This window comes from Eschscholzia californica, unplaced genomic scaffold (assembly GCF_041429995.1).
Source record: "Eschscholzia californica isolate CP2 unplaced genomic scaffold, dmEscCali1.0.p SCAF_6, whole genome shotgun sequence".
NCBI classification, from domain to species: domain Eukaryota; kingdom Viridiplantae; phylum Streptophyta; class Magnoliopsida; order Ranunculales; family Papaveraceae; genus Eschscholzia; species Eschscholzia californica.
In genome coordinates this window covers 29,925,281-29,940,964 of record NW_028238483.1, presented here as the reverse complement: position 1 = coordinate 29,940,964, position 15,684 = coordinate 29,925,281, and the positions used below count along the sequence as shown (strand labels likewise).

Here is a 15,684-nt window from a genome sequence, read left to right as displayed (position 1 = left end):
ACCGTGACACGAACCTCAACAAGTCATCAATCTGATGTTGTTTTCACTTGCCCTCATATTTCTGTTAAGACATAGATTTCAACTCATTCTTAAGAAAATGTCTTTGCAGGGAATCTCTAATTAGTAATGGTCAACCAAAGATGAAATCTAATATTCCTAGATTTCTTTGTATTTTTCTTCAATTTCCATCAACTTGGAAGGTTCTTTTCCATCGCCACTTACAAGATCATCACAAAGCTGCTTGCTACGAGATTGAGGCCACTTATGGAGGGAAATGTTAGTTGGAACCAGAGTGCTTTCGTACCAAGAAGACAAATTACTGACAATTTGGTTATAGCACATGAGAGCCTACATTCAATGAAACTAACAAAATCGCAAAAAGGTGCGTTTGCTTTGAAAATTGACATGGCTAAAGCCTATGACAGGGTAAATTGGAGTTTTCTGAAATCAATTTTATATTCGGTTGGTATTCCAGAATCTATTGTTTCCCTAATAATGACATGTGTCTCAACTCCAACTTTTAGCATACTTATAAATGGGAAACAGTACGACCAATTCAGATCATCTAGGGGACTACGACAGGGATGCCCCCTATCCCCATTTCTCTTTATACTTTCCTCACAGGTTCTATCTATTCTTATGGACAAGTATGAACGTGAGTCTCTCTTTGAAGGGTATAGGGTCAATCGATATGCGCCTAGAGTATCACACTTGCTTTTTGCAGATGACCTACTTATCCTTGGTGATGCAACAACGAAAAACCTGGAAGCAGTCAAACATATAATGCAAGACTATACTGGATGGTCAGGGCAGACAGTTAATTTTCACAAGTCATCACTCCATTTCAGCACAGAAGTGTCTCCAGAGGTTAGAAATCTATTTCAAACTCAACTAGACACATCCATTATGCAGGATACCGATAAATATCTGGGCACATTTCTATTGAAACCTAAGTATCGGATTCAATCACATGAGTTCCTAGTTGAGAAGTTCAAAACAACGCTAGCTGGTTGGAAGAAAAGATTGATGTCTCAGGCAGGGAGAACCACTCTTATCAAAGCAGCACTCAACCCCATTTGTACATACTTTCTCAGTCTATCTTTTATCCCAAAAGGGACCATTACTAAACTCGAAAAACTTGAAAGAGACTTCTGGTGGAATCAGGAGGAAGGTCAGCACCAAATGCACTTTTTACCCTGGGAAGTCATTCAAAAACCTAAGGATCTAGGTGGATTGGGGATTAGGTCATTGGCCAAAGTAAATGAATCTCTCGTGGCTACATTAGTCTGGAGATTTCTAACACAACCACAATTACTATGGGCTAGAGTTCTACGAGCTAAATATTACAACATGGAAGATTATTGGACTACTAGGAAAAAACAGAACTCATCATCTATCTGGGTTTCAATGCTTTCGGTCAGAGATACCATCAGAAAAAACTTTTGTTGGGAGGTGGGAGAAGGAACTTCAATTCGAATTGAAACTGATCCCTGGGTACCTACCATAGAAGGGTTCATTCCAAATGTTAAACATCACAGAACAGGACAAAAATACTATGTATCGGAACTTATTATCAACAATACATGGAATGTGAGTCTCATCAACAACTATTTTGAGGAATCATCATCAGCAGCAATATTAAAAATCGAGTTGGATCCACAACGTGCAGAAGATAGACTTATTTGGACCCCCCACACTAAAGGAAAGTTTTCGGCAAAATCATATTACAGAGGGATAATAAACAACCAGCAAAGTCCGAGAGCTTCGACAGACTTCCCATGGAGTAAACTTTGGAAATTCAAAACATTGAGCCAAAAGTAAGTTTATTCCTATGGAGATTAGCAAGTAATGGGTTACCTCTCAAAGCCAATATCAGCAACAGGATTATGCAAATCGACCCAAAGTGTGTATTATGCAACAGTGATGACGATGAAACCTCAACCCATTTGTTCCACCGCTGTCCTCAGTTCAGAGAACTCTGTAGATTAGCCTCCTTATTTGAAACTCCACCACCACATGTGAATGAAATACAGTTGGTAAAAGATCTTATAAATGATGATAAGAACGAAAGAAGAACAGTATTCTATAGTTACCTTCTATGGGAGTTCTGGAAAGGCAGAAACAATAAGGTGTTCCGAAATCAAAGAATAGATTTGAGTTATATGGTGTACCAATCGAAGCTAAAAGCAAACCAACTGGTCAATCGAGGTTCAACAAGCAGGGAAGCCACAAATCTACACTTGGAATGGATTCCACCACCGGAAAACACTCTGAAAATCAATTACGATGGAGCTTTTAAAGACAACAGGGCAGCCATAGGTGTGGTGGTAAGGAATCACAACGAGGAAATCATCATCAGTGAAGGCAAGAGAATCCTAGCTCAGTCAGCCATGGAGAGTGAGATTCAAGCAAGCTTGCTAGCTTTAGAACTCGTTACGACATCAACATATTATATATGAAGGAGACAGCCAATTGGTCGTTTGCTTGTTAACCGACGGTCAAGAGGATCCCCCCTGGAGAATCAGAAGGAGTGTTCTAGAGCCAGAGGGTACCTTGAAGCTCAACCCAACAACGAATTTAAGCACTGCCGAAGAGAAGCTAACGAGGCGGCCCACTCGAAAGCCCAACAGTTTATGTATGATTGATTTTCGGCACCTCTAGTTGGAATGTAATCTTTGTTTTTTAACTTCTTGAGTATGTAATTCACCTGCTGTCTCATCAGCCTCATCAATGAAGTTAATTTTCCAAAAAAAAAAAAAAAAAACAAATATAAAAGATAGTTATTAAAAATAAATAAATAAATTTGTTGATTTATTTTTGTTAGCGGGACTTTTTTCAACAAATTTTGATACTATTAGAAAAACAATAATTTAAACATGTAGAATAACTTTATCTAATAAATAAATATGTTGTTGTCGTGTATAGGTTTCAATTAAATGTGATTGACGGTTGAGATTGGAAGATAAGCTCATGGCCTATAGTTTTGTGTGGTAAGGATTGAATCAACAGTATCATTTGTGGGGCACGCACTTTCATACCTATGAATTTTCAACCTCGTGTGCCTTAAAACAGTCCCATCAATCAGTTAATACGTCAGTCTTGTCTAATTTAAATCTTGAGATATGTACATGTTTAATCCAACGGCCACAAATTTACGCGTAAATACCAATCAGACAAAACGTACGACAAACTTGACATAATCTATTCCGGAAAGACCGTTGACCGCCTATCCTTCTGACCATTATAATCAGATTTCTACCCAAATGAGATCTGTGGGTAAGATAATCAAAGAGGTGATAGTAAGGGTTTTTTTTTTTTTTTTAGCCTACCCCTCAACACTAATTAGTAATAAAGTTTACCCCTTCAGTAATTGGTAGTCGAGTTTACCCCATTGAATTTAGAATTTTTTTCGAAATTATTAAGGACGTGTTTTGCATGTGATAATAAAATCGTAAATTCAATAATGTAAAAAAAAAAATATTTACTGATTATATTCACGATCAAATAAAACAATAAAGAAGGTGGAATAACTAATAGGAATCATATTGAAGAATAATTGTTCTTGGTAGTCATAATTATTTCATATATGCCAAACACAAACTTTGTATTTTTGTCAAAAATAATAAATCTAAGGGGGTAATCTCAACTGCCCATCATTGAGGGGGTAAACTCAATTACCAATTAGTGACGACGGGTAAGCTCAAAAAACCCTTTGTAATATATATGGCTATTTACATTTATTTTCGAAATACTCAACAATTTCCTAATTGTAATATGGCCAGCGCTTTGGGGAAAGCTAAATAGTTTCCGGGGTGTGAAATTTTAAAGGGAATATGTATAATTTTAGAGATTTTCCGGGGAAATAAATTTTAAGGGGAAATAAAAAAAAAACACTCCACCTCACCTCACTCTCTCTCCACCTCACCTCACTCTATCTCCACCTCACCTCACCTCTTTGTCTTCTCGGATTTGGTCGCCGGCCGGAAAATTTTCCGGCCGGCGACCATTAAAAAAAAAAAAAAAAAATTTTTTTCACTCTCTCTCTCTCTAAACTCCGGCGAAGGGGTTTCCCTTCGCCGGAGTCCCGGTCTGTTGAAGAACAGACCGGAACTGGTCTGTTCTTCAACAGACCGATCTGGCCTGTTGAAGAACAGACCAGATCTGGTCTGTTCTTCAACAGACCAGATCGGGTCTGTTGAAGAACAGACCAGATCGGGTCTGTTGAAGAACAGACCAGATCGGTCTGTTCTTCAACAGACCGGAAGTGGTCTGTTGAAGAACAGACAAGTCCGGTCTGTTCTTCAACAGATCCGGCCTGTTGAAGACCGGATCTGTTGAAGAACAGACCGGACTGGTCTGTTCTTCAACAGACCACTTCCGGTCTGTTGAAGAACAGACCGATCTGGTCTGTTGAAGAACAGACCAGTTCCGGTCTGTTCTTCAACAGACCGGAACTCCGGCGAAGGGAAACCCCTTCGCCGGAGTTTCTAGAGAGAGAGAGAGTGAAAATTTTTATTTTTTTTTTTAATGGTCGCCGGCCGGAAAATTTTCCGGCCGGCGACCTAATCGGAGAAGATAGAGGTGAGGTGGAGAGAGAGAAGTGAGGTGGAGAGAGAGAGAGAGATGAGGTGGAGAAGCTATTTTGCTTTCCCCTAAATAAAATTGTCAAACCAATTTGACCAATTTTTGACCAAGTCTTCACACCCCGGAAACTTTTTAGCTTTCCCCAAAGCGCTGGCCTTGTAATATATGTGTTTTTGTTTGTAACTTTTTCACTCATTAATAATTGTATAATTGTCCCTAACATTTATCTAGACTTACTTTCATGGAATTTTTTTGATTGAGTGATATAGATTTACATTGATTGACCAATCGAGTTGGAACACTATCATCTTTGTTTCACTAATTTTATTTGTTTCTTGACCTTCAAATAAAAAGGAAAACAATAAATCATGTTTGATTTTTTTTTTTTTTTTGTTGAAACAAGATCTTGGTACATTGTTTCAACAACAAAAAAGAAGATCTTGGTACATAGTAAAGGAACCTTTCTAGATTAACTTATCTAATTTAATTTACAAGTCAACCAACATGTATCCACATGTAGAACCTTCCATAACATGTCTTTATTATTCAAACCCTCTTTAGATCTTGACTTGTAAAACACTCCCTCTCTAGCTCCTTTATCTCTAGATTTCTTCTCTCTCTATAAAAAGCTCAAATAGTCCAATTCTCACAATCAATAAGAAACAAAGGGCTTGTTTAATTTAACTAACTAGATGTTGAATCACTTCATTTGTGGCAGTAATAGTTTCAAACATCAAGATCAAGAACAAGATGAATATGTGTCATGGAATATTAAATCTTCATCACCAAAGAAATCATCAACAAGAAAGATATGTAGATTTAAGAACAATAAATCAAAGAACAAGAACCCATATTCAAGTCGTGGGCTCGATAAATTTGCAACAGTCTTAGAAGATCTTGAAGATAAAAGAAGGAAGATCATTGAACAAATGGGTAGTACTCAAGATATCTCAGCTTTGGTTAGATTTGGTTACTCTTATACAAATAGTAGTTGGATTCCAATTGTGATTAAGTTGAAAACCCAAAAACAACATAAACCTAATCTTATTGGTTCCAAGTTTAACCCAAGATCAGTACCAAAGGATAATTTAGAGTTACAAATAGTAGAGAAGTCTAATAAGATTGAGAAGACATCGATATCGAAAGAAATCGAAGAAATACCAAAGAAAAATGGTTTGGGTAATGGAAAAATATTGATAAAGAAGAAAAGTTTGTTAGATAGAAGTGTAAGTTTAGAAAGGTGTAGGGTTCCTTATTATTGGGGTGTTATTATAATCTTAATCTTGTTTTGTTTGGCAATTTACGGGCGATCTTTTGCCATTATTTGCACTTCCATCTTTTGGTATTTGATGCCTAAGATTATGAAGAATAACAAGAACTTGAATATTTGGAGATCAACAATGAAGAAGAATGAGTCTTTTGTGAAGAAGATGAGTGAAAATAAGTCTATGGGTAGTAATGGATTTACATCATTTAAGACCAAGAATGTGAGTACCATGGATAGATGATCATGAAAATTCCATTCAAAAATCATACTTTGATTTTCTTTTTCCTTTTTGTTTTCAAATTTTCATACTTTTGATGGACTTGTACATGTAATTTATTTATTTTTCCTTCTTTTATTTCTTTTGTTTATCTTTATTCATGTTAAGCTGGGTTGGAATTCAAACTCTTGACATGTTCATTAATGTAAATAATGTGGGATTAGGTTAGAAATCATCAATTAAATTTGAATAGTACATATTACAGGTACTCTCAGTTTCTCACTCACCTTTTTCGTTTTATGACTCTTTTTACAGCTTTCTATGTAATGTTTGTGTATCATAGTGAATTTTTATCAGTTATGTAACAAATAAATCAATGAAGTAAAAATATAAAATCAGAAAGAGATACTCTTATCTAGGATTATATTTTCGAAGTCGAATAAATGAAGGAAGCACACACACATTAAAATGGGTTAATTTTAATTTGGCCATCAATCTGTGACCAACCGGAAAATTTGGCCTCCATATTTGTCCAACATTTCAATTTGACCGTAAAATTATGTTTCACTCACAGAGAGAAGTAGAGAGACGAAGGGAGAAAAAAAGTAGAAAAAGAGAGAAAAATTGTGGTGGTTTTGATAGTAGTAGGGATGAACAAAAGGCTTTCAACGAAAAAAAAAAAAGTAATGAACAAATGGAAGAAGAAGAATATTCAACAACAAAAAAAATGGAAGAAGAAGAAAGTTTAATTTTAGTATTTTTATGTTTAAGGTTGTCGTCAATAGCCATCGACAACCTATTGGTGATTTTTCCTGCAACTCTTAAAAAAGAATATGATAAAGAAATAAAGACTTTTGAAATAGACACTAAAAAAAGTCTGACAACCAACTGTGACTGACAAACAGAGGCATGAGAGAGGAGGTGCTATAGGTGCGATGCCAACATACCTCCACAAGAAATAGTTGAAGATTGAGAATGTAACATGAGTTGTATGTTTCTGGGCTAAGGATTTACGAAACTTACAATTCATGTTACATTTTCATTTTATTTTTAGGTGTTGATTCTTAAATGTTTTTTTTTATATTGTAAGTGTGCCTCGAATCCTTGACTTATAAGGTGAAAGACTAAGCTTCTTGCCGCTCCAACCAAGGTTGTAGGTTGTTGGCATTCCTAAACATGTTATTTATATAAAATTATAATTTAATATTTTCTCGTGAAAAAATGTAAGTCGGTTAGTTAATTATTTTGTCGATAGTATTTTGAAGCACCAAATATATAGTTAATTACAATGATCATTAACATTCACTTGAAATATAACACAAACATTATGTAACCCAAGTGGAAGTGTTTTTGTTTATTATAATGTATAAGAATATTTCGTCCTATATAATTGAAGGGGCCCGAGCAAAATTTTGTTGTAGTCCTTTTTTTTTCAACAACACTATTGTTTGGGTCCAGATTGAAACACTAGATGATATAAAAGCCAAACCCAAATTAAGACTAACTCAATAAATGTGAAAAAAATATACTCCATTTTGAGGACCAAATTGAAACACATATGTCCCAAACCCAAATTAGGGTTAACTCAATAAATGCTCAAAGAATACCATCTAATGCCCCAACCAATGGCGGGGGATAAGGCATGTTAAATGGAGGAGAGTGTATGAACTCATTATTTCTCAATTTCATGTTATTATCACTCTCATTTATTATCATACCAAACTTCTAGAAGCATCATGTACCATATTATAGTTAGTTTTTTTTATGTTAAAGAACTATTGTCAGTCCTCACACCCCAATGTATAAGTAATAGAAGTGATGCAATATGAGCCATGCATGAGATTTGGTCAGTCTCATTAATGCACAAAAGGCATTCATACAATCTCTATCATTACTTCTATCTCCTTACTTTCTATTATCCTTCTACCAAACTACATTGGTTGTATGCCTAAACTCAACACTAAAATTCAAAAAAATCTTAACTGTCTAACAAGTGAAATTTTAGTTGAGATTTTTACTTTTAAGAACGTATCCGATTGAAAACAAAAAAACTCTAACTACATTAGTTTTATACGTTAAGTCTCAATTAAGATTTTCATTCTTATGTTGCAAAATAGATTTTTGTTTAGAGATTATTTTTTTTGAATTGTTTATTGAGTCCATGGGTATATAGACCAAAATCATTTTCATAATAGGTATATAGACCAATCTTCCTAAAATATGGACATTTAGTCCTTTTACAATAAGGGCATAAATAACTCATACTTTATTGATAAATACCCTCCATGTCCCTCGTCTAAAAAATCCGGGGTTTTTAAATTTCGGAATGAATCCGGAAAGTTTCTCAAACCAGGAGGCGTGATTTGGGGGAGATCTTTAGGTTATAAACTGAAAAGATTTAATAGGAAGTAACGGATCAAGGATATTTTCCAAAACAAATTTTCCAAAACAAATTTTTCAAAACAGATTTGGAAAACGGATATTTTACAAAACAGATTTTCTCTCTCGTCCTTTCAGATTTGGAAACCAAATCTATATATCACTTTCTCTCACTTAATTTTCAGATTTGGAATGAGTATATTTTCTGAGATCAATTAGCGTGATTTGGGGGTTAATATTCAAAACATATATATCAACTTTCTCTCACTTAACTTTCAATTTTTACTCATACATAAACACACAGCGAATACAAATTATGAAACAAGTTCGTAAATTATGTGTTATTTATGACGAGGAAATCATCATTTGTCATGTATACAACGTAATTTATCATATGTGTGTGTGTCATCCATTATGTACCATTGAATACTTAGATTATTTTCTGACATAAATTACTTGTTTTTTACGCGTACATGTCCATTATTTACCATAAATTATAGTAACTTGTTAGGAAATGTAAATCTGAAATCATGTTTTTTGTTATAAAGTATGTGATTTATCATAAATTATGTATACTGTATAGTAAATAACACAACCTTTGTACGACTGAAACAAAATTTTATTGAACAATAATCTGTGTTTTATTGTAAATGAAAAGAACATAGTAGACTAGGTAACTTAAAAACAAACTCCGTCAGAATGTTGCCCGAGCTCTCGATCCTTACTGTCTTTGGTCTTCCAGGTTTACGGCGAATAAAACATGGTAGTGTTTTTTGACTCTTCATTAAATGTACAAGGTTCATCAAAGTTAGGGCCAGGGTTTATATGTTCCTTGTAGGTCTTCACGTAAGACTCCGTTGTCCGAAAAGGATCATAGAAACAATCTTCTTCATCGTAATTTATACTTCTATAGTTTATGTGATGATTCTGTAAGAAATTCCATCAGTGCTGGTTTACTACAAGAAAAAAAACATATATATTAGTTAAAAAAATTTCTAATCAACAAGAAGATTAAAAAAAAAAAACAGGAAGGGAGAGAGAAAACGGTTATTCATTGGTGAAGAAAAATACAAACTTCATCACCGTTTATTGTGTTGGTCTTTAGGACATTTGTGTGTGTTTTTGTTTGCTTTGATTTTGTGCTCTACTCCTAGTTTCCGTCTCTGTTACCGTTTATCTCTTCTTCACCAAACCAGTCAAGATGGAATCAAGAGATACAGATTTTCTGGAACAACTTGCAGCTTTATCAACAGAGGAACCAGAGATTCAAGTGGTACAAGGTACACAAGAGGAGATAGAAACCTTCGACTACAAACGACACTGTGTAATCAAGGTACTATCTTATAAATCCTTTTCACTTGAACTTCTAAAGAGAAGACTAAATGGAATATGGAATCTCCCATTCCCTTTCGAATTCAGTGACATTACCACAAACACCTTTTTAGCAAAGTTCGGAACCACAGGGGAGGTCGATTACATCCTCGCAAAAGCTCCATGGATCATCAAAGAGGACATTTTCCTCGTGGAACGTTGCGTAAAGGAAAAATCGCCTTTTGAACATAAGTTTGAAAAAGCATGGTTTATGATACAATTTCATGATCTTCCTCATTATCTTCTAAATGCAAAAACCATAAACATGCTAGCTAAAGGAATGGGGGCTTTTGTGCCGGCGACGGCAGAGGAGGCCCAATCGTGGAAAACCTATGGAAGAGCAAAGATTGAGGTATCAATCAATCAACCTTTACCCAAGACAGTCGTATTGCAAATTGTTGGTGGTACTACCAAACAAGTTTCATTAAGATTTGAGAGACTAGGCAAATTTTGCTTTTTTTGTGGATTCTTAGGGCATATGATGGGTTTTTGTCCAAAGAGATTGAAACTACTGGACTTCATGAAAGACACTGAATCACAAGAGAAAAAAGAAATTATTTTGGATAAAGCCAAAGCAAAGTACCCAGATAATTTCAAAGTTTCTCAAGCATGGGGCGACAGAGCTCGAAAATCCATTACCAGTGGTACAGATCTCCCACAGTGGGAAGACACGGATGAACCAGAAGAGGCGGCGCACCACCAGACAGGCGGCGAATTCAGTTCAAATATCACCCCACCTTTGTTTCAGGAAACGGTTCCAAATTCTCCCTCACCTCTAGTGGGTGGGGCCCTCAAAGGTATAGGAGAACTGTGCCTAGACCACTTCCCCACTACAGGCTGGCCCCACAACATGTTACCTCCCAAAATGCCAAGGAAATTTAAACCGGCGTCCTCTAGTGGGTCAGATACACCACTCATGATAGGTGACGTGGAACCTCCATTTCAAGTTGAATCTTCCAAGGTAAATCTGAAAAGGATCGATAGAGGCCAAGGTAATGCGGAACCACATAATACTAAAGTACTTAAAAACAACATCCAGGATGTGAAAAGCAATGAACGGGTCGTGGCGGCTGCTCCCAAAGAGCCGCAAGGACGATGTTAGTTCTATCTTGGAATTGTCAGGGATTGGGGAACTCTCTGACTAGCCACACACTTCATCAGTTCCTCCAGTCAGTCAAACCAAATATATTATTTCTGGCTGAAACTAGACTTCAGGTAAACTCCGCGGTATTTAATCTTGATCGATTCAATTTATCAAACAAAATTATTGTTCCTTCTCTGGGCCGTAGTGGCGGCTTAGCATTGTTCTGGACAAATGAGGTAAATCTGGCTTTGGTAAATCAGGACCCAAATCTTATCCACATGCAATTTCACAATCCGGAAGGTGAGCACGTGTGGGACTTATTATGCATTTACGGACCACCAAGACTGGAACATCGACAATCTTTTTGGAATGGTATACAAGAGAAAATTTTGTCTCTCCAAACCCCATATTGTTGTATTGGGGATCTGAATGCAATCAGAATTTCGGCGGAGAAATTTGGGGGATCATCTTCCATTACTTTTTTGAATCAATTCAACTCCTTTATGAACAACTCAGGACTTGTGGACTTGGGCTTTAATGGACCTGCTTATACCTGGTCGAATAATCGTCAAAATGGTGCCTTGGTGCGAGAAAGACTAGACAGAGTCCTCTCTTCGGTAAACTGGTTAGATCTATATCCAAACTTGGGTGTTTTCCATTTACCTAGATATAATAGCAATCACTGTCCAATTCTACTCAAAACAGAACTACAAGGTCCAGGTCATAGAGGAGACAGTAAATTCGAGGCATTATGGCTCAAACACAATGACTACAAGGAACAGTTGAGTATGCACTGGTTACAAGATGAATTAGACATTACAGATCGACTGAAAGGGGTCAAAAACAAACTCAGACAGTGGGGTAAAGACTCCTTTGGGAATCTGGACAGAAGAATTGCTATACTCCGCTTCAGACTCAAAAATGTGCAAACCCAACCTATTACTAACTGGACTTTATTGCAGGAGTCAAAAATACAGGAGGATTTGTTACACCTCGAAGAAATCCAAAGGACAAAGTTAGAACAACGGACTCGGCAGTTCTGGGCCTTAAACGGTGACCGGAACACTAAAGCATTTCATGTAGCGGTTTCTAATCGAAGAAGGAAAAACCGGATCCAATACCTAGTGAAGCCAGACGAATCCAGAGTTACAACGGAGGAAGGGATTTCCGAGATGCTGATTGCTCACTTTCAGAACCTTTTTACTGCAGAAAGGGTAAACTCTCCACCTCCTGATGTTTTAGCTTATGTGAAACAATTTCAAGTCGATAGTCTACCGGCCATTTCGATGGTCCCGACGGCTGAAGAGATTAAACAAGTAGTTTTCAATATGGGGGCACTTAAGAGCCCTGGACCAGATGGCCTTCCATGTCTCTTTTACCAAAATGGCTGGAATATTGTGGGACCTGAAATCATACAGTTTATCCAAGAAACCTTCACTCATGGTCACTTCCCTCAAGAACTCAATGATACTAATCTTGTTTTAATCCCCAAAACCGAGCATCCTTCGAAGGCGGCCGACTATAGGCCAATTGCTTTATGTAACACTCTTTACAAGTTCATCACCAAGATCATAGCAAACAGACTCAGACCCTTCCTGGATTCATGTATTAGTTGGCATCAGAATGCGTTTGTTCCAAACAGACAAATAATTGATAACATTATAATAGTTCAGGAGTCTATGCATTCTATGAAGCAGTCCAAAGCAAAATCAGGTGCGCTTATGTTAAAGCTTGATATGGCAAAAGCCTACGATCGAGTTGATTGGGGTTTCCTCAAACAGGTCCTTATGTATATGGGCATCTCGGGCCCGTTGCTGAATTTGATTATGTGTTGTATAACAACCCCAACATTCAGTGTGTTGATAAATGGAAAAAGAAGAGGGAATTTCAGATCAACGAGAGGGTTGAGGCAGGGGTGTCCCCTCTCGCCTTATTTATTTATCTTGGTATCGCAAGGCCTTTCTATTCTTATCGAGAAATATGAGCGGGAATCTTTGTTCGATGGATATCGTGTTAACAGAAAAGTTCCTCGTGTATCTCATCTCCTCTTTGCAGATGATCTTATTCTAATGGGTGAGGCTTTTCGCAAAAATCTCAATGCAATTAAAGCAATTATGGAATGCTACACCAGATTTTCGGGTCAGGTAGTAAACTTTTCCAAATCCTCTCTATTTTTCAGCTCTGGTGTCACTGCTGAGATCAAAGACCTTTTTGCAAATGATCTCAACGCCCCACTCATGGCCGACTCAGAGAAATATCTGGGATCTCTTATTCTTAAACCAAATGCTCGTATTCAATCCCATGATTATCTAGTGCAAAAATTCATAAACAAACTTGCAGGGTGGAAGAGGAAATTCATTTCCCAGGCAGGTTGGACAATGTTGATTAAGGCTTCCTTGAGCCCTATATGCACATATTTCATGGGCCTATCACTACTACCTCAAGGAACCATAAACCAACTAGAGAGGCTAGAAAGAAACTTTTGGTGGAATCAAGAAGAAGGGATGCATAAAATGCACTTTCTCCCATGGGAAGTGATCCAAACTCCGAAAGAGCTAGGTGGGCTTGGTATTAGGGCTTTGGCCAAGGTCAATCAGTCTCTGGTGGCTAAGATAGCGTGGAGACTACTAATCCAACCTAATACTACATGGGCCAAGATCATTATAGCTAAGTATTACAACACAAATTCTTTTTGGAATGAAGAAAAGAAAAGAAATTCAACTCCTTTGTGGTCGGCTTTAATGAAGGTGAAGGATGACCTCCAAAAACAGTGTTGCTGGAAGGTGGGTGATGGTTCTTCGTTGAGTATTACTGAAGACCCATGGATCCCTGACGTTCTAGGTTTCAAACCTCATTTCACTGCCCCCTTACCTGCAAATATTCATTGGGTGTCAGATCTGATCGATACTACGAACATGGTATGGAAAACTGAAATATTAACTCAGTATTTTGAGAATACTACAGTAACGGCAATTCACCAAATCAAGTTATCAAGATTTACTCCTCTAGATCGACTTATATGGATCCCTACAGCAAATGGTGTTTTCTCTTCTAAGTCCTTCTTCAAACAAATCACATCAAATCACCCTAACACAAGGGCTGGTGGGGAGTTTCCATGGTCAAACTTATGGAAGATAAACTTTATTGATCCTAAGGTTATCTTATTTATATGTAAATTAGTAAATAATGGCTTACCAGTATTAACCAACATCGTCAAAGGCAACATCCACATCAATATTGAGTGTGGCTTATGCAACCAGGGACCCGAGTCAACCAAGCATCTCTTCAGCGACTGCCTAAAATTCACAGAGCTATGGTCACTTGCACAGGCTCATGAACCACTCGCAAAAGAAGAACCAGAGATGTTAATAAGAAACCTGATCAAACTGAGTAAATCTAATCCCAAAAGGGTTAAGTTTTATGCTTACCTTTTATGGTTCTTTTGGAAGGAAAGGAACAACACACAGTTCAACCAAACTCGGATCTTCTTACCAGGTATCATACTTAAAGCCTTGCGTGAGACCACTAACATGTCTGCCACAAACATGTCTGCCACAAACATGAACATGAATGGAGATCTAAGGTGGACACCTCCAGAAGAAGGGATGATAAAAGCAAATTTCGATGGAGCTTTTGGGACTCAAGGGGCTTCAGTAGGTATTGTGTTTAGAAATAGTGAAGGGGTGATACTATATCATGAAGGAAAGATAATAAACCCAAAATCGCCGCTAGATAGTGAAGCACAAGCTTTGCTGCTGGCTTGTAAGAAAGTGGAGGAACTAGGGTTTCGGAGGGTTTTATTTGAAGGGGATTCCAGATCAATCGCACATGCGGCAACGGACGGCGAGGATCAAATCCCGTGGCGCATCCAAGGTACCATTCTGGAGATAAGAGCACAGTTGTCCCGTCTTGATAAGGGTGAAATTAAAGCAGTTTCTCGAGAAGCCAACACTTTAGCCCACAGTATTGCTCAATCAGTCTTTAGTACCTAGCTTTTGCTTCTTTGTAATTTAGTCCTTATTTTCAGTTAGGTCTAAATTCTGTCATTTAACTTCATTGTATCTCGAAGCAGCCGTTAGTGGCAATTAATGAAGTTATTTTTTCTCCAAAAAAAAAAAAAAATTCCTAATCAAATTTACATACATTAATAATAAAACATTTAATAAAAAACAAATGAGATGGATCATAAATAACAGGTACAGATCAATAAATTATGTATAATGTATGGAAAAGTACAATTGTTTATTAGGTTAAGAGAAGTTTTATATGCTTGTCATGACCACTGTTCTGGTACAAAAGGACGTGTAATGTTGGATAAATTTTTCATACTTTACGCACCTTTGTTCATTAATACTATCATCTTATGTGAAATGTATGCAAATTGTATCAGAAAGTATGGTAATTTATCGTAAAGTAACTGTAATTTTTATTCTGTTACAAGAATCAGAAAGGATAAACATCAATATATTATTAGCAAATTGTATCAGAAAACATTGAAAGTTATCGTAAAGTACCTGTACTTTATGCTAAGATTGTTATGGTTAATCGGTTACATTAGATAAGGAAGGTTATATTCGGTATTAAGAAAGATTAAGTATTATAGAGATTTGTGTTTTCTCTCTAGATGGACCTGATGCAGGGGCACCCGGCGTGGAGACTATTTCCATGACCGGACCCGGTCATGGACCAACCGGCCAGAGAGAGTAGATTTAGAAAGTCCTTATTTTAGTATGATTATTAATTAATTTAGGTTTAGGAATTATGGTATTTTAATATTTCCAA

The 15,684-nt window shown here is 36.8% G+C and overlaps 2 protein-coding genes across 2 annotated transcripts; both read left to right on the top strand.

Moving 5' to 3' along the window:
- The first annotated feature begins 264 nt into the window (after positions 1-264).
- LOC147533368 (uncharacterized) lies at positions 265-2,459 on the top strand. Its single transcript, XM_086650036.1, has 3 exons — positions 265-426; positions 625-1,817; positions 1,922-2,459. Exons 1-3 carry the CDS (start codon positions 265-267, stop codon positions 2,457-2,459), a joined length of 1,893 nt encoding a protein of 630 aa, XP_086506162.1.
- Positions 2,460-5,229: 2,770 nt separating this feature from the next.
- Positions 5,230-6,330, top strand: LOC147533367 (uncharacterized). The gene has a single exon (XM_086648640.1). It carries the CDS (start codon positions 5,277-5,279, stop codon positions 6,090-6,092), a length of 816 nt encoding a protein of 271 aa, XP_086504766.1. The 5' UTR covers positions 5,230-5,276; the 3' UTR covers positions 6,093-6,330.
- Positions 6,331-15,684: the final 9,354 nt, after the last annotated feature.